The sequence below is a fragment of the Mya arenaria genome, chromosome 13 (genome assembly GCF_026914265.1).
Source record: "Mya arenaria isolate MELC-2E11 chromosome 13, ASM2691426v1".
Taxonomy (NCBI): Eukaryota; Metazoa; Mollusca; class Bivalvia; order Myida; family Myidae; genus Mya; species Mya arenaria.
Genome location: NC_069134.1, coordinates 22,449,313 through 22,474,299, shown reverse-complemented (window position 1 = coordinate 22,474,299; position 24,987 = coordinate 22,449,313). Strand labels below are relative to the sequence as shown.

At 35.4% G+C, this 24,987-nt stretch overlaps 1 protein-coding gene and 1 long non-coding RNA gene across 2 annotated transcripts; both read left to right on the top strand.

Annotated features, from left to right (window-relative positions):
• Positions 1–59: 59 nt before the first annotated feature.
• On the top strand, positions 60–23,732 carry LOC128215129 (uncharacterized). The gene is made up of 39 exons (XM_052921849.1): positions 60–143; positions 359–385; positions 1,014–1,156; positions 1,474–1,619; positions 1,879–2,059; positions 2,579–2,752; positions 3,116–3,261; positions 3,876–4,050; positions 4,282–4,451; positions 5,085–5,250; positions 5,554–5,665; positions 6,062–6,216; positions 6,396–6,587; positions 7,160–7,262; positions 7,441–7,555; positions 7,904–7,995; positions 8,674–8,798; positions 9,086–9,244; positions 9,504–10,070; positions 11,005–11,113; positions 11,490–11,754; positions 12,355–12,511; positions 13,126–13,260; positions 13,533–13,710; positions 14,099–14,207; positions 14,431–14,686; positions 15,194–15,286; positions 15,896–17,482; positions 17,631–17,786; positions 18,234–18,413; positions 18,711–18,917; positions 19,256–19,447; positions 19,817–19,966; positions 20,249–20,437; positions 21,259–21,366; positions 21,707–21,828; positions 22,142–22,262; positions 22,644–22,830; positions 23,394–23,732. Exons 1-39 carry the CDS (start codon positions 101–103, stop codon positions 23,672–23,674), a joined length of 7,773 nt encoding a protein of 2,590 aa, XP_052777809.1. The 5' UTR covers positions 60–100; the 3' UTR covers positions 23,675–23,732.
• On the top strand, positions 17,398–18,306 carry LOC128215535 (uncharacterized). Its single transcript, XR_008258035.1, has 3 exons — positions 17,398–17,482; positions 17,631–17,786; positions 18,234–18,306. It is a non-coding gene; the product is annotated as an uncharacterized LOC128215535 (long non-coding RNA).
• Positions 23,733–24,987: the final 1,255 nt, after the last annotated feature.

Genomic DNA, 24,987 nt, shown 5'->3' with positions numbered 1-24,987 from the left:
TGACCTATGAAGGATTTGTGCTGGTATATAATGAGCAGCTGTGAGATGGAGGTGCATCTTCTCCTTCAAAATGTGGTTCTGGAAACTACTGTGAAATACAATGGAGACTTTCTTTTTATTTTTGTTAATTGTTGGACTGGCAGGTATGTTTATTTGGTTTCTCTTTTTGATAGATATTTGATACCATATTTGTTAAATTTTCAATTTCATTCTTAATTTGCATGATTATTATTTAAATTATTTAAGATTTTGCATTTCTGTCAGAGATGACTGTTGCTAACTTCTGTCCAACACTTTGTTTTGATTATTTAACAGCTTTTCATATATATATATTATTTGTGGATTTCTTCACTTTCAGTTTGCCAGGTTCCTAAAGATCAATCATGTAAGTTATTCTTGAAAAACAACTGCCTCAGTATATTTATTGTGAAATTGGAGTTATTCATACTAGTTATAAAATGATTTTTCTGTTCATTTTAAAACTTTTGTAAAAGTACATATAGGAGTTGATGTCAAAAATATTGGGAGATTGACATGAAAGAGGCATATTGATGAGTATTTAGCTAGTCATTCTTTATGATTGAGAAAAAATATTTAGTAACTGCATCAGCCTTGATTTTTTTTGCATTTGACAATAAAGATATGATAAACATGAAGAAATGTTAAAAATTAAAATGTACATACAGTATTTTTATGTGAAAGTCACATCACTCTTGCTAAGTAATGGTTTTGCCCATGTAAAATTAATCGTACCTGGGAGTTCAGTAAGGAATTTATTGAGATAAGAAATATGGACATAACTTTGAAATTAAATTGTGACTGTAGAGGTTATTCAAGTTTCTTAATGAATACACTGTGAGTTATTAAAAGAGCAATTTATTTGAGGTTATTAGATCTTCATAACATAAACTTCTCATGTTGAGGAATTTGAAAAATAAAATCTGTTTTATCAAGAATTTTATACATTCATAGAAACAACTAAAGGCTTGGTAATATTTTATTTTATCTTACAGGGTACTCTGTTGGCCTGGATTATGTGTATGAATATGAGAGCCAGGTGCTGTCAGTTGTATCTCAGAGCGATCAGGGGGCGGGGCTTAAGCTGAAATCCCCAGTCCTTATACAAATACCCGCCCCGGGTATGCTCAAAGTGCAGGTAAGAAATAATTGTATGTTTATTACTTTCATTAGTACATAAGAGTGCATATTCTGTCTCAGCATACAGATATTTAAGTTGAAGCCGAAATATTACATGGGCTTTTCAGTACAAAAGTCTTCAATAGGTAATACCAGTTGTAGCAAGCCTTTAAGTTTGCAATACTTTTAGTGCTGAGTTCCGCGAAATCTTTCGGACAAAAAAAAGATCTGCTTTTGTTTTAATATAATAAATATTTGAGCCAAGTATGGAGTTGACGTTTTTTTTGTTCAAGTTGAATAACCCCACTGAATACCCATCCCTGTTCTAATTTCCAGCTGACCTCTCCTCGACTGTACAAGATCAACAGTCCTCTGGATAAAGTCAGTGTCCAGGATATGATCCCTATGGAGAAGTGGGATGAGCTGGTTGATAAAGACACACTCCATCTAATTCAACACCTTACTAAACCTGTCTCCATAAGGTAAGAACTTACGCATAAACTGGCATGAATTTTTTTCTTTTTAAGTTGTATAATTTCTGCCGAACCTATGAACTGTAATGTTAAAAGTAATACTGCAAATGTTTTTCTCAGGCACGTATAATGTTTGAACCACAAGCCAGCGTCCCTGGTTTTTAGCAAAATATTTCCTCACGAGATATTATGTTTCTTGTACAGAAATTACGTATATACTAATGGTTTGTTGCTCTGTCTACTTTTTTCAATACTGTTATTCATACAGGTACCATCAAGGTCATGTGGATGAGCTGGTCAGTGCTGTGGATGACCCGAGTCAGTCTGTAGACATCAAGAAAGCCATTCTCAGTCTGCTGGAGGTCAACTTAAACAAGCGCCAGTCACTCCACATAGACAAAAAAGTGCCGAGCCCGGATGGCAAACCTGTCATGTACAGGGTCTTTGAGGTAATCATTTCTTATTTGGTCATTGCTCTACCAAGTTAATACTGGATTTAAGTTATGGAGACTTTTTCCACTATGCATTGATAACTTTCTAAGATATGTTAACAGTTACCACAAAACATATTTTAAAGAACTGCGACCACTTTTTTTTATAAAATATTGGTAAGTTCTCGACAGATTATCTTTTAGCTAGTTTGCACATTTAAATAATTTGATTGGAAAATACTCACTTACTTATTGGGTAAATATTGACCAATCAATAAATATTTGGCTACCTTTAACAAATCAAAGAAATAACCAGTTGAATACTAATAACTGCTGGTTTATTTAAGATTAAATTGTTGATACAAAGAATATTGTCAGCTTAGAACATTCAGAAAATAGGAGATGATATCCTTTCATATCAAGCAGTTGATTTAATGGTAATTACATTCTTAATGTGAACTTAGGTAGCAGTTTTGAGCTAGTAGTTTATATATATTTTTTTACAAAATTTTATCATGATTTACTTTTATCTTGCAGCCCAGTGTTTCCGGTGAGTGTGAGACCACATATAGACTGGAAATTCTCAGACAAGATGAAGAAAGGCCGGGTATGAAGGTGGAGAAAGTGAGGGACCTTCACAAGTGTTTAGAGAGGGCTGTCCATGTATCTGGGCTACTGGATTGGAAATCTTGTGAATCCTGCTCAAACAAGGTGGGAGGTAGATTAAATGTTCTCTCGGATTTTCCATGAGTGGTACCCTCACTTTCAATAATCATTATTTTTGTCAGTCATCAAAGAGTATGGTATTGGTTATTGGAACATTTTGAAGTTATTTGTATAGGTATATTTTTGAATATTATAATATTTTCATTTAATTCCTGTGCCCAAATTTTAATTTAACATTGGCCATTTATTTGTTAATATGGTCGGACCACTCTATAAGTTGTTTAATGAAAATGCTTAGATCTTTTCCTGTTATAGCTACTATTGAAACCTGCATGTATATTAATTGTATTTACATTATCACATGCATATATATCACACGAAACATGATTGTTTCTATTCCTTATTCAGAGTGTTGTGCTGTCACCCAGCTCCACAGTGAAGCTCCAACTGGCCGGTACTCCAGACAAGTTCCTGGTTATGGAGGCCTGGTCTGAAGCACAGTATGACTTTGTGCCCTACGCAGAGGATAAGGGCATGATTGCCACCTCTAGCAAGTGAGTGCTTGCCCAAATGTGACTATTCTTAGAAAAAGAAATTTAATGTAGATGGTACATGCTGATCTGTAGTTCAGTGAGCATTTTCCATTTTTGAGTATCTATTTTTGTATTTTATTCTGTCATGTTCTGAGTATATTTACACCTCAACTTCCATTCCTTAAAATAAAATGAACTGCCTTTCGGCAATTGCGTTCATCAATCGATGAACGCAACATCTTCGGATCGTAATTCATTGCATAACAATATACATGAAAGCTATTGATCTTGTTTTGGTTGTATTGTGTCTGCAGGTCCCGTAAAATATAGATCAACATTTTTAAAAGTGTTAGTTTATTATATTTTAAATATATTGGTACCAGAAGTGTTTCAATTTCACGTTTTAAAGTGATTTCAAGTGGTTGATCTTTTCCCGGCATTATTGTGACGTCATTTGAAAAAATTCATTCCTTAAATAAACTTTTTTTCAACAGTTTCTAGATTGCTATCTGTAACATTTCTTTATATCAGTGTTCTTAAACAATCCTGCACTTCTAAATTGAATGAAACTTACTTTATCTCTTGTATGTTTTGTTTACTCACGAAATTCAAAATGTTGCAATTTTGCATTTCAGACAAAGCCTGTCATTGGTTGATTCCCGCCCAATCAGCACCAAGATACAAGACCCGAAACCCACAATGAAACATGAGGAGCCGTTGAAAGTTACAGTTAAAAATGCAGAAAAGCTGACCATTGCTCCCAAAAAGCAATACAGAAATCAGGAGGAGAGAGATGAGATTGTAAAAAAGGTACATATCTTGTGCTATGTATATATAATACATGATCATAATATACATGTACATATTTGAATCATCTTTACATTTCGTCTAATTACCAAAACGCTTGCATTAGATGTAATTGAATATAAAAACAAAAGCACCCTCTCATTATTTGGAATTTTCAAGAAGGTAATTGGACTTTGAGGTTTCAATACGAAAATAAATTGCTTTAGCAAAGAAAAAAATATTTGTGTTCCTCAGGTTGAGAAGTTGTTGCATGGCCTAGAGACTTTGACGAAGGATCGTGTGGAGGAGGAGGCTGCAGACCTACAGGACGAGCTAACCAGAATGATCTGGAAACTGGAGAAGTCAGATATTGACCACATCCTAGACTACAGCCTTAAAAACACCATCATGTACCCAAGGGCAAGGTAGGTGTTTGAATGGTTGCATGAATGTTAATATTCAAACTATTCAGCACTGAACACAGGCTAGACTGGCTGCTTTGGTAACTAGAGATACCTGATATTGACCGCATTCTTGAATGCAGCCTCAAAAACATTATCATATGTACTCGAGAGCTAGAGTTTGATCAATTGATTGGTAAAACTGCTTTACATGTATTGAATTGTTCTTCTGAAATATGGAAAAGATAATGTTCTTGTTTTACCATTTGCAGTCAAAATTATACCGGTGTTAAAAAAACAAAATTTATTAAATGCAATTTATTATGATTTTTAAACAAATATATGTTTTACTAATGCCAAAAACAACACTATGTAAAAAAAAATATTCTGTTTTTTCTTCTCATTAGCAAGGTCATTTTCCTTATCAATTTCGTCTTTAATACTGTCAATCATTAGCACCATTCCGAATTCAACCTCTAAAAATTATCCTTAATTATGACTTTGGTAAATAGAATGCTTGGTCCTTAATTGTAACAGTTCTTTAACTTTATGGCCCATATTTATGCATATGGTAGTTATTTTCCATGTGGGACCCTTTATGCATCCTGTAATGAATCCAATTCCTATATGACTTTGTTTATCAATGTTGCATCCTAGGAAGATCCTGTTGGACCTCCTCCCCTTTATTGGCACCTACCCTGCTGTTGATGTTCTCATGGCAAGGATTGAGAAAGGGGAGATAAGTCCCCAGTCAGCTCCTATCATGCTGGCCTCCCTTGCCCTCATGCCTAAACCGGATATCTTCATGGTGCAGAGAATTAAGGTACGGTAAAGTCGGTCACAAATAAGAAGTTTTATTTCCAGTGAGACAGATGCCACCATTTAATTTCAGCTTATACCCTATGCTTTAATAAAGAAGGAAATGCTATTGGCTATCCTAATAACCAACTAAATTGTCCAAAATAGTCAAGTATACACAAATAATTTTACAAATGGATTACATGATCATCTAAATGCTGATGTTGATACTTTCTACTTTATTATCTCCAGTTTTCTTAGATCTTAGGAAATATTTCTTTATTGACATATCAAAATTTACTATTTTCAACCCCATTCCTTTCTGCAGGACTATGTAGAGAAGGCTGCCTGGAAGACCAAGATGATGAAGCAGTCAGCCTGGCTGTGTCTCACTGCCCTTGGACACAAGATGACCTTGATCAGTAAGCAGGAGCTCGAAGGTAGGGAGTACATAATATGTATTGCTTTCATTTTCTCCATTAAGAATGTGTTGGCAATATGTTGTTGGAGATAACCTTGTCTAAAATAGCATATATTTATATATCAGATATGCATATCCCATGGGAAGGTTTTATCTCCATCAAAAATATGTTCTTTTGGCCTTTCAAAAGTCACCCAGAATGTACTTCTTGTGTTTTTATTGCATACATCTGATATAGGAGCATTGTCATGGATCTTTCCATATTTCAATACAACAAATACAAAAGACAAATATTATGTAGAGTGAGTTGTTTTTATGTTAATTAGTTCAGCTACGTTGTAGCGAAATTGAGTTTAGCTGATGTCTTTATCTGATATAACAATCTTATCACAAGAGCACATTCTTTCTTTATAAGAAATCTCCCACCATGAAAAGATGATTGACCAGCTGAGGCAAGGAGCCAGTGAAAAGGACCTGAGAAAGAAACTTGACATGAAGTTAGAACAAGTTAGGGACAGGTACAAACAGATACAGGGTCTCGTCGTCACAGAAAAGGAGCAGATTACGGAGGCAAGACGATGTTCTTTTTACTATAAGATAATAAAATATTATCAAAAGTTGCAGCTAATTTTGTCTGTCTGTTTCATATAAAAGAAATTTGTGCCTGTGATGTGATGCCTTTTCAAAACATTTTTTAGTCATAGTTTAAATCATGATAAAAAATATTTTTTTACACCTGATACTTCCAGATGGTGAGGAAACTCCTTAAAACATCTGAGCCAGACTCCAAACTGCTGGCGTTGAAGGTGATATTAGGTCTTGGATTTGAAGATATCCTGTCTGAACTGAGCGAGATCATTAAAGACAAGGACACTGACAGACTGTGGAGACTCCAGGCCGTGGCATCGACTCATAGGATAGCAGTGGATCATCCAGAGAAGGTTTGTTAGTGTAATGAATGAAATGAGGGCAATTATACTTTTCATATGGCCTTTGCTCAAGTGCAAGATTGAGTCTTAAACTGGTTTACATTATTCTAAGTCTAACAGACAGATATATATAATACATGTTGTGTAAAATTTTAAATCAACCGAAGTATACCCAGTGAGTCACTTGTAATGCGCCAGTCAATTGTAACCACGCCCCCCCCCCCCCATAGGTCCGGGGAATAGCTGGGACTTTGACTTTGGGACCAGCCAAACCTGGGTAAAATCTCCCCCCTGCAGGGGCAAACTGCTGGTCAAATCCCCGCCAAATGCCCCCGCATCCCAATGACCCTATGTAACGCCCATTCCTCGCTATTTTTGGTGCAAAGAAAAAACACCACATTCATCAGGCCACCACCGTTGGGCCACCTGGAAGGTAAAAACACAGCCCATTTCCCCAGCTATCCCCGGTATACCCCCAGAGCTGGAGGGGCCGTGGTTACAATTGACTGGTGCATAACAAAATAACCATATTGATTCGAGTTTTAAAACACTATTAACAATAAAATATACAATTGGTTGTCTAGGTGAAGGCAATACTGCTGCCACTATTCATGGACAGAGAGGAGAAAGAAGATGTCCGCATGGTATCCTTCCTCACAGCCCTGGCTGCTAAGCCCTCAAGGGCAGGTAAGGCTTAATGAATGTGCCAGATAATCTGGCCCTCTGAGCAAGATTTATCATTCTATTTCTAGTATTTAATCTACATTGAAGTAAAGCCAATCTTAACAATATTTTTTTATCTTCAGGTAAATTAGCAATTCAATGGAATTTATTCGTCAAAGTTTAAAATCAATGTTTGCTTCAGAGCTGGAGTTGATTGCTCAGTCTCTGGATGATGAGCCAAGTGAAGAGGTTATCTCCCTTGTGTATTCTTCCCTGAAGGAACTGTCCAAGAAATCTCCGGACTGTTTTAACCCACTGTGAGTACTCATCTTGATGTCATATATGAATAGAACATTAATGTTGAGGTTATTGCCGTTATTTATTCTCTGAGGGGAACTCCTTTCTGTTTATCCGTTGAGAGTCAATCATCATTTTTGCGACTTTGAACTTTATGAATTCACTTAAACTATAAAAATATGTTGAGCTATGCCCGTCTAGTAAACTGAGAAAATCAAACTCATTGGCATCTGCTCTTTTGTTTTATTCTTTGTATTGTCCTGAAGAATGAAAACCGCCACCTGCTTTAATTCATATACTTCTTATTAGTTATTTTCTTTTATACTTAATGGCCCATGTTAAGAATCTAATATCTTCTGTTTTTTCAGAGCAAAGAACTGTAGCCTTGCTCTAAGACTCAGCAAAAAGTTTGACATCAGCAAACAGAAGTCAAGCTATACATTGAAATCCATGTATAGTGGTGAGTTGTAATTATTTGTTTGTTTTTAGCTTGTCTGTTTTCGAAGAAATCAGGTTGAGGTTTTGTTGTGCAATATTTTTAACCATCACTGCTATGGTATATCTCAAAAGACATTCAGTATATTTAAATGAAACTAAGTACACAAAAAAATTGTTTCCAGAGTCATTACACACATTTACAGCAAGGCCCATGCATCTGGCTGTAATTATTGTTTATTTATGCCACATGCACTAAAAACAACAGACACATGTTTTTTTAATGTCAAGCTTGAGTTTATGATTGATTTTAACTCTGTAAATAATATTCCATAAGACTAATAATTGGTCTTTATAAACAACTGAGTGTACTTATATTGAATGTCTACTAAAAATAACATGAAGTCCTGAGAAGGCCAGGTCTGTGCAAGGAATTTGTTATATGAGACAATTTATTACTGTAACTAAACATTTATTCTAAATCCTATCTGTACATTATCTTCCAACTATCTCAGTTGATTTATGAATCAAGTTAAAGACTACTGACAACCAGACTTTGTTATTTCTATACAGTTCTTAATCAAAATTTGCAAATCTTAAGCCCCACTATGTTTGGAAATTCCAAACCTTTCAAGCAGTGTGCTAGTGAGCGCAGCTTGTTGGGCCTCAGTGCTATTTTCAACTACTTATTCTACTAATGCAGAGACCATGAAGATGGGTCACTCGTATCAACAAATCCTGATTGGCTCTCCGAAGGAGTACATTCCACGATTCATCTCAGCGAAATACTCTGCTGCTGCTTTAGGAAGGTCCACTGATATTCTTGAGGTATTATCAATATATTTAAGTGAATTCATTATGTTGTCTTGTTAGGTGTCAATCAGTTCTTTAACAGCTATTCATATAGCAGGATTACTGACAGCCATTGGCTCGTTTACATCTACCTGGACTTTTTTTATAGAATTTGGATAGGCTTATAGAAAAAAAAGCCTTTCCAGTGGTATGCTATACAAGTATGTACACAAGGAAACCATGATTTTGTAGCTATGTTGCCACTAAATAAAACGCTCCTCGTATACAACACACTTACTGTATATGAATTATACCATTTTAAGGTTGGGATGCTGTCCAGGGGTATGGATTCCCTGTTGGAAGATGTGATGGACAATGACAAGGACTCCCAATTACACTCCATTATTATGACCCTCCTACACCCCCGTCATCCTCGTAGTGCCAGCGAGCCTCTTCAAGAAATCAAGGATATTAAGGACAAGGTTTGTTGACTGGTGGATTTCAGTCGAGTGCTTTTTGAAGAAATCAAGTCAAAAAAGAATTGTCATAACTTTGGTGTTTTGTCTGCAACAGGGATGTGAAAATAGTGTTGGCCACTTTAACTTGAGAACCATAAACTGTAATAACATAAAACTTGCTACATGACATGTTCTGCATGACATACACACATGCAGAGCTACACTTCTTCTTCATGGCATTCACACATGCAGAGCATGTTCAGCATGACATTCACACATGCAGAGCATGTTCAGCATGACATTCACACATGCAGAGCTACACATGTTCAGCGTGACATACACACATGCAGAGCTACACATGTTCTGCGTGACATATACACATGCAGAGCTACACATGATCTGTGTGACATACACACATGAAGAGCTACACATATTCAGCGTGACATTCACATATGCAGAGCTACACATGTTCAGCATGACATTCACACATACAGAGCTACACATGTTTAGCATGATATTCACACATGCAGTGTTACACATGTTCTGGATGGCATTCACACATGCAGAGCTACACATGTTCAGCATAACATTCACACATGCAGAGCTACACATGTTCAGCATAATATTCACACATGCAGAGCTACACATGTTCAGCATTCCATTCACACATGCAGAGCTACACATGTTCATGATACCATTCACACATGCAGAGCTACACATGTTCATGATACCATTCACACATGCAGAGCTACACATGTTCAGCATTCCATTCACACATGCAGAGCTACACATGTTCATGATACCATTCACACATGCAGAGCTACACATGTTCTGCATGGCATTCACACAAGTAGAGCTACACATATTCAGCGTGTTATTCACATATGCAGAGTTACACATCTTCTGCATGACAATCACACATGCAGAGCTACACATGCTCTGCATGACATTCACACATGCATAGCTATACTTCTTCTGCATGACATTCACACATGCAGAGCTACACATGTTCATGATACCATTCACACATGCAGAGCTACACATGTTCTGCATGGCATTCACACAAATAGAGCTACACATATTCAGCGTGACATTCACATATGCAGAGTTACACATCTTCTGCATGACAATCACACATGCAGAGCTACACATATTCAGCGTGACATTCACATATGCAGAGTTACACATCTTCTGCATGACAATCACACACCCAGAGCTACACATGCTCTGCATGACATTCACACATGCATAGCTAAACTTCTTCTGCATGACATTCACACATGCAGAGCTACACATGTTCATGATACCATTCACACATGCAGAGCTACACATTTTCTACATGACATACACTCATGTGGGGAGCTACACATGTTCAACATGACATACACACATGTGGAGCTACATTTGTTCAACATGACATAGACACATGTGGAGCTTAACATGTTAGGCATGACATACACACATGTGAAGATACAATTTTTCAACATGACATACACACATGCGGAGCTAAATTTGTTCAACATGACATACACACATGTGAAGATACAGTTTTTCAACATGACATACACACATGCGGATCTACATTTGTTCAATATGACATACACATGTGTATGGAGCCAAATGGGTGTCATTGTAGAGGCTGAGCATGTAGAAACTTACCAACCACCATAAATTTTTTATTTCCTTTGTGAAGCTGTTTACTGCACATTATGTTATTATTTATATTAATCAGAAAGGAACCTTTTCCCCTAGCTTTTACTCACAATCTTAAACTTTGGTTTCAGATTGGTGTAAAGCCACTGATGCATGAGAAGCCTGAAGGTCATTTGTACCTGAAACTGTTTGGACATGAGCTTATGTACATTGATCTGGGAACACTCGTCCCACCATCTGGTTTGGTGGGTAAGCAAAGTTTGCCCAATGTTTAAACACATTTCATACATCATCATGGTGTACATTTACATTAGTTTGATCCAAACTTTCTAAGATATCCTTAAATTGTCTACAACTAAACATGCCAATAAAAAGTAAACATTGCACCTTTTTTAATTAAAGGTGCATTATTGTATTTAATATGCCTTAACGCAGTTGATGTAGTGCAATTTAAAGGATTACAAAAACTAAAAAAAACATTGGTTTTACTTCAACATTGATAAAAAACAACATAATTCGATACAGCCGCATTCTGTATATTGGCACCAATTGAGACCTAAATAGTTCTTATAAAATACGTGGTCAACTTCATGTAAACATTTTACTATTATTGCAGACAAGCCATCCATTATGGCTTTACTGAAGGAGAAACTCATTCTGTTGGACTCCCTTAAACAACTGCTGAAATCTCAGAAGTCCTACCTCCTGCCTCTGCTACATACCACGGTTACCACAGAGACAGGCCTGCCACTCTGGGTCAAGCTGGACAAGCAGGGATTGGTCAGACTTCATGGAGATATCAATGTCAACGAGGGGCCTGCTTCCCTAGCTTCAAGCTCCTTACTAACAAAGATTGATTCTCTATTAAACGTCAGATCAAGGTAGACTTGTAAACTTGTATTAGTTATAGTAGTGAAATTAAGTAGATATACAGATATATTATTTACATCTTGCGAACTTGGGTTGTCCCTGATAAAGACACCCAGAGTGTTAGAGACAGTATTTTAAATTCAAGGGGGAGTTAGGATGAATTACCCTAGCTCTTATTTCTAATTGACTCCTTAGTTTTTTAACATTCTGTGTAAAGTACTGGCAGCTACACGGGGGACAACTAAATTCCTGGTTTTCAATTTCTTAGCTCTTTTAAATGATGCAAGTTTTTCTTTGAGGATAGTTTTCAAATATGTAAAATTGAATTCATTTTTGGAATTGCTAATGGAATGATAAAAATGTTAAGATAAATATTTTCCAGTTCACTAGAAATAAATGCTTTTGAATTTCATTGCTATGAAATAGTCATTACTATTTGATTCAATCTCTTCAAAATTATCCTGTTTGAATTTTCTGGTCTTTAATGTTAGAAAGCTTTTTAGAATTTTACTATGTCACTATAATTTTGTGTAACCAATGATAAGATTTGTTTGTCTTCAAACACTTGTTTATTGGACCTAAATTTAGTTGTTAACAATGTATCCATCCAGCGGCTTCTTCGAAATGCGAGCCAAGGTTGAAGTTGGATTGAGACACATTTGGTCAGGGGTTGAGATGAAATGTTCGGCCCATATGGACGCTCCGCTTTCCCTGAAAGTCAGCATGGACCCAGACATTACCAAAATGATCATTAAAGTGAAAGACCAGGTATGAGTTTCAAAAATGTCTAGATGAACAAATAATTCAACCAACAATGTAAAGGTTGAATTTCACAAAACCCATTTACCCGGTAATATATACTTTCTACTGATTGATAGAGATTTATCTATGAAACAAAAAATGATTTTTTGTTTGTTTTAAACTGAAATCAAATTTTGATATCTTTCATTGTTTTGAATTTTTAGCCTGCTTTCCTTTCCAAATAAAATGCCAGTATGCACATGGCTGGTCAGTTCCAATGATGTTTTTTTTGCATACAATTTGGCATGCTTTTCTGAAAAACTACAATAAACTGTCTTTTTATATCCTTTTTAGGCATATAATAAAAAGGAAATTGCCTTAGTGCAATATATTTCACCTCGTGAACACCAAAAGTAGATTTTTGCAATGAACCATCATAAGCTTTTTGTGCTCTATCAGTGATATTTATTACAATCTTGCACTAAAGCAAATAATTATCCACAGCCAGTGCCGTTAATCAGTCTTTCAAACTATATTTGTTTTTGCCTTGGTAACACTGGCCCCTCATTAGCCAGCACAGTAAGACGTCCCCTCTTAATTTTTTTTTAGATCATCTTTATTTTAACTTATGGTATTTTCAGAAGCCTGCACAGCCCCTGAAGCTTCAGTCCCGTGTTCACACCATGATCTGGAGGGACCCTTCGATGGCTGAGTCCTACCTGCTGCCTGATGACAGCCTGGAAATCAGGGCTGTTGATGGGGTTAGGCCTAAACCTGTGAGTATCTGGTTTTGTCAAGCAAAAAAGTATCCTTGAATTGATTTTGCATTCTACATCACCTTTTTATTCCTATAAAATTCATTTGAACTAGAACAGTGTTGCTAATTGAGCTAATAGAATGTGAAAAAGTGTTGTTTACAAATGTTAACAAGCCACAATTTATAAGGTTTGCAATTGCTTATTGTTGGGTATAAGTTATAAAAATAAGCTATTAAGGATGATAGCTGTCGCGGTAAAAATATCAATATTTTTTTTTAATTCTGTTACAGGTCATGTATGAAATAGGCGAAGAAATTTTGGGCCGAAAGTTGATACTGGAGGGAGAGTTACTTGAGAGGAAGGATGAGTTATCCCCCTTTGCACCTTTGACAGGAAAGCAAACCCTGAGGCTGAAGTACAAGCCCCTGATCCCAGACGATCTTGTCATTCAACTGCAACATGTCAGAGGTAAATATAGGAGTTTCAAGCAAATAACGAAAATCTCATGCTTAGCTTGACACAATTTCTTTGCCAACAATTTAGCCACATAAGTTTCTATTGTTATAAGTAAGTTTGTTTTTTATTTCCATTACTTGGTCAGCTACTTATAAGCTATATCACAAACAAATCCAATTTTTTGTTTTTGTCTAAACAAGGTCAACCATTAATCATTTGCTTTTTTTCGATTTTAGTTGTGAAATATTCCATCACACAATTTATTGTAAGTAAAAAAATAGATTGATTTTCCACAGAAACATGTAGCTATATATATTTAAATGTCATCTACTTGCATTTTTTTTTACTTTCCCAAAAAGAATATCCCCAAAAGAAATAAGATATAAATTTGTATATTCAGATTCAAATGACATCCCAGAAGATGAACCTTCTTCAGGATGGTTTCCGCCTTTGAGTTGGTTGGTCCCCAGCAGCCAGGCTGGTCAGGAAGAAGATCCAGAAAGTGACAGGTTAGGCTATTTGTCAGGAATTACCCCCCCCCCCCCCAGTAGTCTTTTGTTGTGCCATGAGCTATCCATTAAATGTATTAAATACAAACATGGAATAAAGTATTTCTAAAGATCATGCATAAAATAATCTCCATGTTTTCTATCAAAAATGTGTCATACAGATAAAAAATATTAAATACTAGTTAATATCAAATCCACTCCATGATATCCCATTAAACTACAGTCCTGTGGAAGACTTTATTGACCTCGAAACGAAAGATCTCACCATGGATCAACTTAAGAAACGATTTAAGAAAGACGCAGAGATCTTGAAATCCGGACCAAAGTGTGGCTTTGTCTTGCGGCTAGCAGATGCAGGCTCCCAGCCCAGTCATCAGGTCCAACTGGCCACACTTTATCAACGGGAACCAGAAGGCAAGGTGGCTTACTCTGTGGAAGTCAGACGAGCACCAAAACCAGATGAGGATAAGTCATGGAGGGTATGTTTATTGATTGAAATATATATTTGTACAGTGCTGATGAAATGAATTAGGTATACATATTTATATATATATAAAATATTTATATAATTACGGATTAACTAAAAGTAGAATAATGGTTAAACAAATGAAATGAATTTTTGTGTTATTAAGATTCTTAAGATTCAAATAATTTCGATCTGTATATTTGAATAGCAAGACTTTTGGAAAGGGCCTGTTTATGTTGGAAAAATTTGTGGCCTTTTCCATGTCCTTTTATATATATATATGTATATGAATGTGAACAATGTAACTTTGCACTGTTTCTGTTTCTCTGTTGTTTTCTTGATCATGGATTGTGTAAATGTATTGTCATGCACTAATATATATATACTAGGCTATGATGATTAACAAGGAATAAAAGAATAAATATCTTAATTAAATTTAAAATGTAAAAATATTTGTATCTAAAATGAAATTGTGTTGTTTATTCCTGATTCAGTAAAAGATTACATGTACTGTTTTCAGCTTGTAATGGACATGAGACTGGAGCTGGCTGACCATGACATAAAACCCTCCGATATTCTGGATATTGAGTACCAGAAACACATTCAACACCAGGTATGGATCACCTGAGTCTAACGTGCAATCAATATTTGGCAGATTGTTCAAAACTTTGTTAAAATTAACAGCTTTATCAACAGCATTATTGTTACTTTTTAAACATCAACTATTTGATGATGTGCTTATATATCTAAATAAAACAATGGATGAAACAGTTGTCACAAATCTTGTAAAGAACACTTCAGATTACGAAAGTATTTATTAGACTTCCAGAGCATTAAAGATTTTTAAGTTAACAATGATGGCACTAACGGTGTTCATTAGTTCACTTGTTTGAAGTTTTTGTTTGTCACAAAGATGAACTATACATGTTCATGTATCATCAAAAATCTATGGAGTAAAGTGAAAGTAACTTGAGGTTTCATATTTTTGTTGGTTTGCTACACATTTGTAAGAGGTGAACTTGAGTCCTTTAATGAAACTGAGGCCTCTTGAACATAAAATAGGAAAACAAAAACACTGAAGATTTGCCAATATAACATTTCTTTCGAATTCATGATTTCCATGGCACCTACATGTATGTAAATTTAAGTTTATTTTGGAAACTGTTAATAGATTATGTTCATATATTAAAGCTTTTTCATGTAAATCCTTGTTCTATTATAGATTCACATGTCCATTTCTGAAGATGGGAAACGGATTGATTCATTGCTAGATCTTGGCTCAGACTTCATTGACAAAGCTTCAAAACAACTCAAAAAGCTTTTGAAAAGGGACAGACTTGATGAAATCATTGATGACACAATCAATTACATGATCCAGAAAACAACAGATCCTGAATCTATACACCTTCAAGATGTTATTCAGAAGCAACGCAGGGTGGAAAAAGAAATTGATGGGCTTGGTAGGAAACTAATTGATATTAAGTATGTGAAGAAAGTTCTTGATGAAGTTACAATGAAGATTGAGAAATTGGAACACATCCTACATAAAACAGAGGAAATGTTGGACAAGATTCCTGAAGGAGATCAGAAAGCTGAAGATGCTGTTGCAGTCTTGTACATTATGGACAGTCAAAAAAAGGCAGAAAAGAAATTAGATAAAATAGCTAATAAACTTGCACCATACCTAAGTGTTGCTGAGATAGAAGATTTGGAGCAAAAGATTGGTGAACAGAAGAAGAAACTTGAAGAGATTCAAAAGAAACAACAAAAGCATACTATTGCTAAACAACCCTCTGAGATCCAGAAATCATCCCTTGAAGTGAATCCCGAAGAAAAAGATATATATTCACATCTTGTTGAGGTTGAGAAAATGCTTACAACTCCTGCTGCCAGTAAGAATAAAGATAAACCAATGACAGAATATGATGAAATAAAAGAAAAGAGGATGAAGGACATTACAGATAATCTAAAATTGTTGAAGGAAAAAATTGATGAAAAACTGCTCAAGGAACCAAGACTTGACAAAATGGTGCGTGTGAAGGTCCTTGAAATTTTACTTAAACAAAAACTTGTTGACAATGAGATAGAGAAAGACTTGAAAGAACTTGACAAGAAAATCATGATTAGTTACATCAGTCATGGACAATCTTCTATAGATAATGTGTATGACGTAGGGAGAAGGTCTTTGCTACAACAAAAGGCTGTACTGAAAAAGGCGACCAAAGAATTGGCTGAACGATTAGCTATTTCCCTTCAGATTGAAAAAGGAATGAAGAGTCAGTTAGCTTACCTTAAAGTAGGTGATAAAGAAGCAATTGATGGGCTGAAGAAAATGGAACTGAAACAAATTCAGCATCTTGAAAATTTGAAGAAAAAAGAAATATCCCCCGAAGATCTCATGAAACTAATGGATGACTTAAAGAAATCTAAAGACAAAATAAAGAAAATAATAGATTCACAAGAGAAGAGTATTAAAGACAAAGAGGCATCTGTGACATCCCCTGTTGTAGAAAAGAGCTTAAAATCTCTGGTGCAACTGTCACAACTGTTAGAAAAGGTTGATAAAGCAGCCAAGGACAAAATGAAGGAAAAGATGATTGAAGGAAGACAATATGGTGAAGATTATAAGCAGATTAAGAGGGATACTCAAGAAATTAAAAGTGAGATCAAACACATGACCATAAAATGTGAAGACCTGTTGAAAATGACAAAGAAAGTGAGTAAACTACCTGACCATGAGGTGGATGAAAAACTTATACCAAGGGACCAACCCTGCTCAAAACTAACCATTTTGAAGAAGTTGCTCAAGGTATGTTTTAAACATAATAAAAACTCTTTTCTGGGAATTTATTGATTCAAGATAGTCAACCATTTATCATACTATTAAAAATAAATAGGCAGTATAGTAATTTTGTATTTTATGGATGTATGTTGTATTTGTCATTGCAAATCTCAAGGTCAAGACACATCAGATGGAGTTGACACCTTCTCTGAAGAAACTGCATAAGCTTATGCGTTCCCCATCCCCAACAGGAGCCGTGGACAAATCCACTCACTTGGTCACAGAGAAGCACCTTCTGTATGATGTCATCTCTAAGCTGATAAAGGCTCAGGTTGTGATGATTTTTATGTTTATATTTTTTTGAAAGAACACATTCACTGTTTTTCAAAAGTAGAGTTATTGTCATAACCTTGGCGTTGTTGTCTACAACAAGGTTGTTGGTGTAGAAAAACCTGGCCATAACCCAATTTTTTTTCGAGATATTTAAATTGCACAAGTAGCTTTAATAACAGTTAAGCCCCTTTTCAATTAAAAAACAATGCACATCGTCACTCTTGTTGATTTTAAAGATAAGGTCAGACTAGAAATCTAAATTTCACAGCCACCTGCACTTCAGTTTTACTTTTCTGTTTTACAGTAGGAGAGACTAAAACATGGTTTGCTTAACAACGTTAATCTGGTCTAAACTTTGTCTTTCTATTTCGATTAAAAGGGTGATGTCAGCTTTGAGCTTTTTATTAAGCCCATTTTTATTTCCCTTAATATCAAACTCTTTCAGGAGGAGTCAGACACGATTAAAGATTACCTGCAGCATCCAGAGAAGTCACAATGTGAGACCCCTGATATGTTGAAGGAGGTTTCTGACATGCAAGACAAACAGAAAGCACTTATTGATGAGGTGGAAGATAAACTAAGGGAGAAGTCCAAATCTGATGTATCCTTGCTTCAACCGTTGCAGGTATGAACATGTATAATGAAGTTTCCCTTAATAATTATTGTTCTACTTTATATCTTTTTAGAAGAATTAAAATAAATACTAATCAATCTCGAATTACATTTCGTTGAATTGTTTTTCTACATTCCCCCTACAAGTCTGAAATGAAGTAAAGTTTAATTGATGATTTTAACTCCAACAGAATTAGAGCATTTACAAATGTAGAATATTTCAAAGTTAACTAGAAAAAACAACAAAACATTATTGAATTTAAAAGACATGTTTATTTTCCTTCAAAATATTTCATTTGTGTCATTTCAGAAAATCCAGCAACTTAAGGACCAAGTACAGAGACAGAAGCATGATCTGGACATTCTAAGAGATCTGAAAGGTGACAAAAAGGAGAAAATGGGTGAAGAGAAACAAATGGAATATCATTCCTCGAATAGCAGATCAAAGGACATCTCTGGCAAGATAGTAATCAAATATGGCAAGACAGATGAGTTGGAGAACATGATAACTATTCTGGTAAGAGATGATAAACACTGTATCATAATGTCATCCTAACATAGGGTTGGATAAGTACTGTAACATATATTTTTGTAATTCATTTTAACCAACATGTGTAAACTTTGCATTTTACTAATCTGTAATTACCTTTAGTAGATGATAACACAAGAAAGTTTAGTGTTAAGAAATGATTATATTGGTATGTACATTTTATCAAGCATTCTATAAAGCCACTCTTTAAATTGTTTGATATGTATTAGTTGTCCCAGTCTAGGTGTAAAGTTTTGTAAAGCATGTATACATATATAAGTATTCGAACTCAGACTTTCTATCTAAAATTTACCATGATATTTCAGATCCTGAGCAAGAAGTCAGTGGAACAGCTAAGATGGGAGAGAGAACAGCAGTTGCCAGGACGACAGGACCCACTGGTGAGGAGTTACCTTGACGACAGAAGGTCACCTGATGATGTTACCTCCCCTGTGTACATGGAGCTAAAGAAGAAACTGAACACTAGGAGGCATTTTGAAGTGCTTGTTGCTTATCAGGTTGGGAAAAAAAAACACTTAAAATTATAAGAATAGCATTCAAAAATGATTATGTGACAAATCAACATAATCCCGTCTATTTATTTGCAAGGAATTAATTTAATTATTAAGTGCTAATTTGTAAATTTGATATATAGTTACCAGTTGTGCTATTCAACCCATATATCAAAGTCATTATTCTAAAAAGTCCTTATTTGACCTTAAAGTTCTTGCCTCTATACGTCTTTTGATTTATATATATGCAAAATTAGAATGTTCTTAGCTCTAAACCAATTAAGTGTTTATTAGACAATGATTGTTTTGATAATCATATTTGTTTTAAGTTGCTATACATTATACAGTACCGTAACTTCTAAATATGTGTAGCAGGATGGTCTCCCTGAGCCAGTGAGAAAGATGGTATGGAAGAGCCAGGAGCTGATGAAATACATGTACAGTGACAAACTGACCCTGGACATGCCCGACCAGGACAGCAATATGATCACGGTCAAGGCTGAATTCAGGATGGATGGCAAACATGTACTTTCCTTTACCTCTGTATTAAGTTTGGTAAAACGTTTCAATGCTTTTTGACCAGCAGATATTCTGTAGAAATCTCCAATGTGCAGTTCAAAGATTACAATTATAATATTTAACAATCAATATGATCGTTCAACTTCAGTTCTGGCACATCATGACCCTGTTAAAAGTGTTTGTGTGCATTTCACCTTGTTATAAAAACCTCTGATACTTCCTTACATTTCATCTTTAAGTGCAAGTTTTGTTTATTATCTGTTGGTTATACATGCAATTCATCTTCAGATGGATCTAGAGATCAAGACTCCATGCGAGACAGACATCATCAGGGACATCAGAACCCCAGAGCTGGTGAAGGATATTTCCCTTCAACGCCCCATGGAGGACAATTTACTGCTACCACTGTTACCTGAACCTGTCTCCTGCCATGTCAGCCCCAAAAGGGTTAGGACCCTGGCACAGAAGACGTTTGAGGTACTTATTTATGAAAACACACACATTCTACTCCTTTAACATTAAGATAAATCAGCAACATTCAATTACTATGCCCCTATGACAAATAATTCATAAACAATGTTGACTTTTTAGGTAAGTATTGAAAAACACACAAATTCTACTCTTTTAAGATTAATATTAATTGGAGACGTTTATTGAATACCCCCCGAAGGACAACTAATTCATAAAAGAATTATTTATTTTACAAACATAAATAAATCTGAAATAAATGCCTTAATTATGTTAATATATTGGGGGGGGGTTTATTGATGAAAACCTTATATTACAACTTAAAATGGTCCATCCTTATTTTAAATCTTAATATATTTAATTAGGCTGGTAGTTGTATTGTGGTATGAGTAATTTTTTGTGTTTTGTATACTCAGAACATTTAGTAACTTGTGTAAGGGGTTAGTCAGACCCAAAACAGGATTTGTATACTAGGTTAATTCTGTACAACAGTTTAACAACAACTAACCATGATTCTTGCAATACTTGAATATAATGCGTGAATGCTATTTGTCTGACTACTACGTAGCTAATGGGTAGAGCTTATCAGATCCTGCAGATCATATCGGAGACCACTAAAGTATGTGTCTGCCCCTTACCCAAGACGATGTAAGTTTGTGTCTCTTCAGGGGAACTTATTCTTTGCCATCAAAATGGACATCAGTGGTGGTTTTCACCCAGGAAACAGTATCTAGAGAAATTTATATATTCACCTCTCAAACTTATATAAATCTGTATAAACTGAACTCAAAGCTTCATATGGTTCTTAAGCTGAAACATATACATTTCAGAAGGAAGATGTTTCCCCAGAGTGTGAGAGGGTGCTGGCTATGGACTGTTCTGACAGGCATTCCCTCCTTATCTCCAGCAAGCCCCTCACCTCACATCCAGAGAAAAAGGTTGGCACCTAATTTATGAATTCCGAGTTGATTAATATTGATTCATTGTACTTGGATCATAACACTAAAAAGTGTTGAAGTTGTATTGTACCGGCAAGTTCCCTCTTTTCACCCAAGAGGTCCGAGGTTAGAACCAGACCCGACAAAGGGCTTTTTGTAAAACTAATCAACACAAGTCCTTATCAAATGTTATGCCTTTGTCAAATTCAAGCTAGAATGAATATAAAGTGAATATATAATAATTTCTAAAAAATGATGAAAGGAAATGAAGTTGATTAATTATCCACTTTTATAAGTTTTAGTAGTCATGATATAACTTAATATTCTACTTGCCTTACAGATTGTTAAGATTCTGTCAAAGTCCCGGAAGGTGGAGATGATTCCTGACCCCAAGTCCCTTTCCCCACAAGTGAAGGTTGATGATGAACCAATCGTAATGCCTGCAGGTCAGGAGATGTTAAGGTATGCAATCAAAGTATTCAACTTATTTTTAACATTATAGCATGAATTTCAGTGCTGTTCTTACTACTAAATTAGAATAAAGGGGAGTCAATTTTTGGCTCGATTTTTCGAAGAATATTTAAGTAGAACTATGAATAGTACAATTACTTTTTCGTCAGTCTCTGTTAAAGGTTGCGTCCACCTTCAGGAATCCTGTTTGAAATGTTACATTCTGTATGTTTAATTATTTAAAAAACAAATATGTAAGTTATTAAAGACAGTGTTAGAAAGGTGTAAAAACTTGCATCAACATATGAAATGCTACCCGTTCCAGGGTGAGCAGCCCTGACAAAAAGCCAGTGTGGCTGAGAAGACTGCCTGGTGGAAGTGTGGAGGTCAGACTGCCCCATAGTGGTGTCTCTGTGCTCTCAGATGGAACCAAAATTTCAATCAAGGTGAATGTTGAATAGTTTGGAGTGTTTTTTGTTCCCTAAAAGTTTAGCGTTGAGCTATGATACAAATATTTTCTTGAGGTTAGGTTTTCATTTACTGATTAAAGACTTTCAAGCTTTTATCCATATAGTCCCAAAATAAGCAGGTGTTTCCTGAAAAAACTGAATAACTTAATTAATGTTTCTATTCCCTTTTGTTAAGTTAGGGTAATGCATGCAAACCTTTTCTGAAAAAGGTACATTGTGCTTGCATGGGTCAACTGAGATAGCTACATTTGTACACCATACAAACAAATTATGTTGATCCAACTTAAAAGAAGTAGTATACATGTTTATTTGAGATAGAAATCAACCTAAGCTTCATGTTTTTCTCCGTTGCCACAGGTGCCCCCTATGTTGTCCAATCGCCTGTGTGGTGTGTGTGGCAGTGTTGACGGACTGAGAGGCCCACATTATGTGGAGTATCAGGACCCTCGACAGTTCCTGGCAACCTACCTCATTCCTAGCGACAGATGTGTGGCTTCTGAGGAGCTGAGAAAGCACGGTGTACATGAGGTCCGAAAGCAGGCCAGTAAGTGGAATTGTGTTCAGATTTCAAGCTCATTTTCTAACATCTTTTGTCATAATAATATAGAGGATGATTGTTTGTTTCAGTGTAAGATTGCAGTATATTGCACCTCGTGAGTACCAAAAACTAAATTAACTTTCATGTTGTTCACCAGCTGAAATATATTGCAATCTTTCACTGAAACATTTTATCTTATTAGCCTAAGCAGAGATATAAAATGATATTTAGAGGTCATATTTCAGTAGTGTGCTTAATTGTATTTGCACAAAATGTAATTCAGGAAAGTTTGCTGTTGAAATTGAGTCCCAGCCATGTGCAAGCCAACGTTTGTTTTGGAAGTGAGAGCGGGCTAGAGTTTCAAAAACATTCTTGCAACAACGAATTGTCATTTTGTTTTTTTTATTTCATTGTTAAATCTTCAATATATTAAATCAATAAATGAGACAAAACTTTTCATGGATAGCCATTTCTTTTGCAGAAACTTATAATCAACCCTTAAGAATAAGATTAAAGAAAAAAGAAACTTTTAGGCATTGATTAAACACAAATATGTTTCATATTTCCAGAATCAGTCCTGCCCATGACGGCTACGGACATAAAGCTGGTAACCAAGAACAGGATCCCAAAGACATGTTTCTCCATCCAGCCAGTATTGAAATGCCCGCCAGGGACCCAGCCTGACACAACAAAGTCCCAGCCCATAACATATCACTGCTTGCGGTCAAACAGTGACCGGGCTAACAGCTACCTGGAAATTGTAAAGTCCAGAACATTAGCGGAGATTAAGGATAAAGAGCCGGACCTGACCGAGGTCCATTCCTTACCTGTATCTTGTGTGAAGAACTAGGAACCCATACACTAATGAACAATTTTGACTGAACATGGATTATTCATTGGAATCAAGAGTGGAGATCTATTGAAGGGATTTGTTTGTTTTCTGTATATGTTAAATATAAGATAGATGTCTTGATAGAACAACTTTAAATGATAGAATGTTGTTGTTTTTTCATGTAAACATACAAAAGAATTTGTGATTCCATGAAGTCTGTACTCAGTCGCTTGCCTACAGGACTCGAGAAATAGAACCATTATTTATTATTGCTTTGTGTCTTGCTTATAAACGCTGTTTCTTTTTGAACATTAATGTGCTTTTATGTCATGCTTTGTGTTTCAACCAAGTATCTGTTTGTGTTGTCCTTTACGTTTATTGTTTTTTTCATTTGAAAGACCATATATTTGATAGTAATTACAATTGAAGGCTATTCTGTTTTGTTGTCATCTGGAAGAAATCCAGAATTTTGTAGTTACGAAAAGTAAATATGTAACCATTCTTGAAGACAGGTGGGTTTGATGATATCTATACAGTATTCTAACAATGAAAGGTTTCAAAACAAAACAATGCCTTGATCATTCATGTTATTGTTATAACTTACTTTTTGTCCAACATGCACATTCCAAATGTAGACATTACATGCACATTCCAAATGGAAACATATCTATATGTCAAGTGTTTCGTTATCTCAGGTTTTAAGATATATTGTATATACATATAGAATTCCATCTACCTTGTAATGTGTTCTTTTGTTTCGTCTGTTTTTGTTCATTTGTAAATATAGCAAGCAATAAATGCATGCAGCATACAAGTTCTTTTGTTATTAAACATCCAATTCCTTATTCAAAGTGTCGGTAACAGGTATTTAAGTCTGCTTCTGCTACAGCAAGTGAATTGCACATTGACTGGTGGTCGAACCATGCAGATAAAATATTTGTTTCTGTTAAACAATGGAGATCTTCAGGAATGAGTCAGTGGCACAGAGTCAGTGTCCGACTGGCCACTGAGCAAGTGGGGGAAGGACCTAAACATAATAACTTCATAAAGTCAATGTTTGTCCTCAGCAGGCATAATACATGCCATGTGTCCTTGTTTTTAGAACTTATAAAATTATACAAAAATAACTTTAAAGAGAATTAATTTCTCAAAGCATTTGCATTCGAACATTTAGTTGCTACAAAAATAGGAATAGTTTCAGGTGCCACAATGCTCGACGTTTTTAGGGATTCATATTGAAATCTACTTGAATGCGTCTTTTTGACTGGCATATTACAGCAAAGATACGAGTCAAAGGCATTTTAATTATGAGTTTCTGCAATTTTGGAAGT

Bases quoted from the DNA above. Each gene is read 5' to 3' on its own strand.
- LOC128215129 (XM_052921849.1), top strand. From the start codon at position 101: ATGGAGACTTTCTTTTTATTTTTGTTAATTGTTGGACTGGCAG. The intron at 11,114-11,489 runs GTTTGGTGGGTA...CTATTATTGCAG, and splicing joins AACACTCGTCCCACCATCTG to ACAAGCCATCCATTATGGCT. The intron at 14,687-15,193 runs GTATGTTTATTG...TACTGTTTTCAG, and splicing joins ATGAGGATAAGTCATGGAGG to CTTGTAATGGACATGAGACT.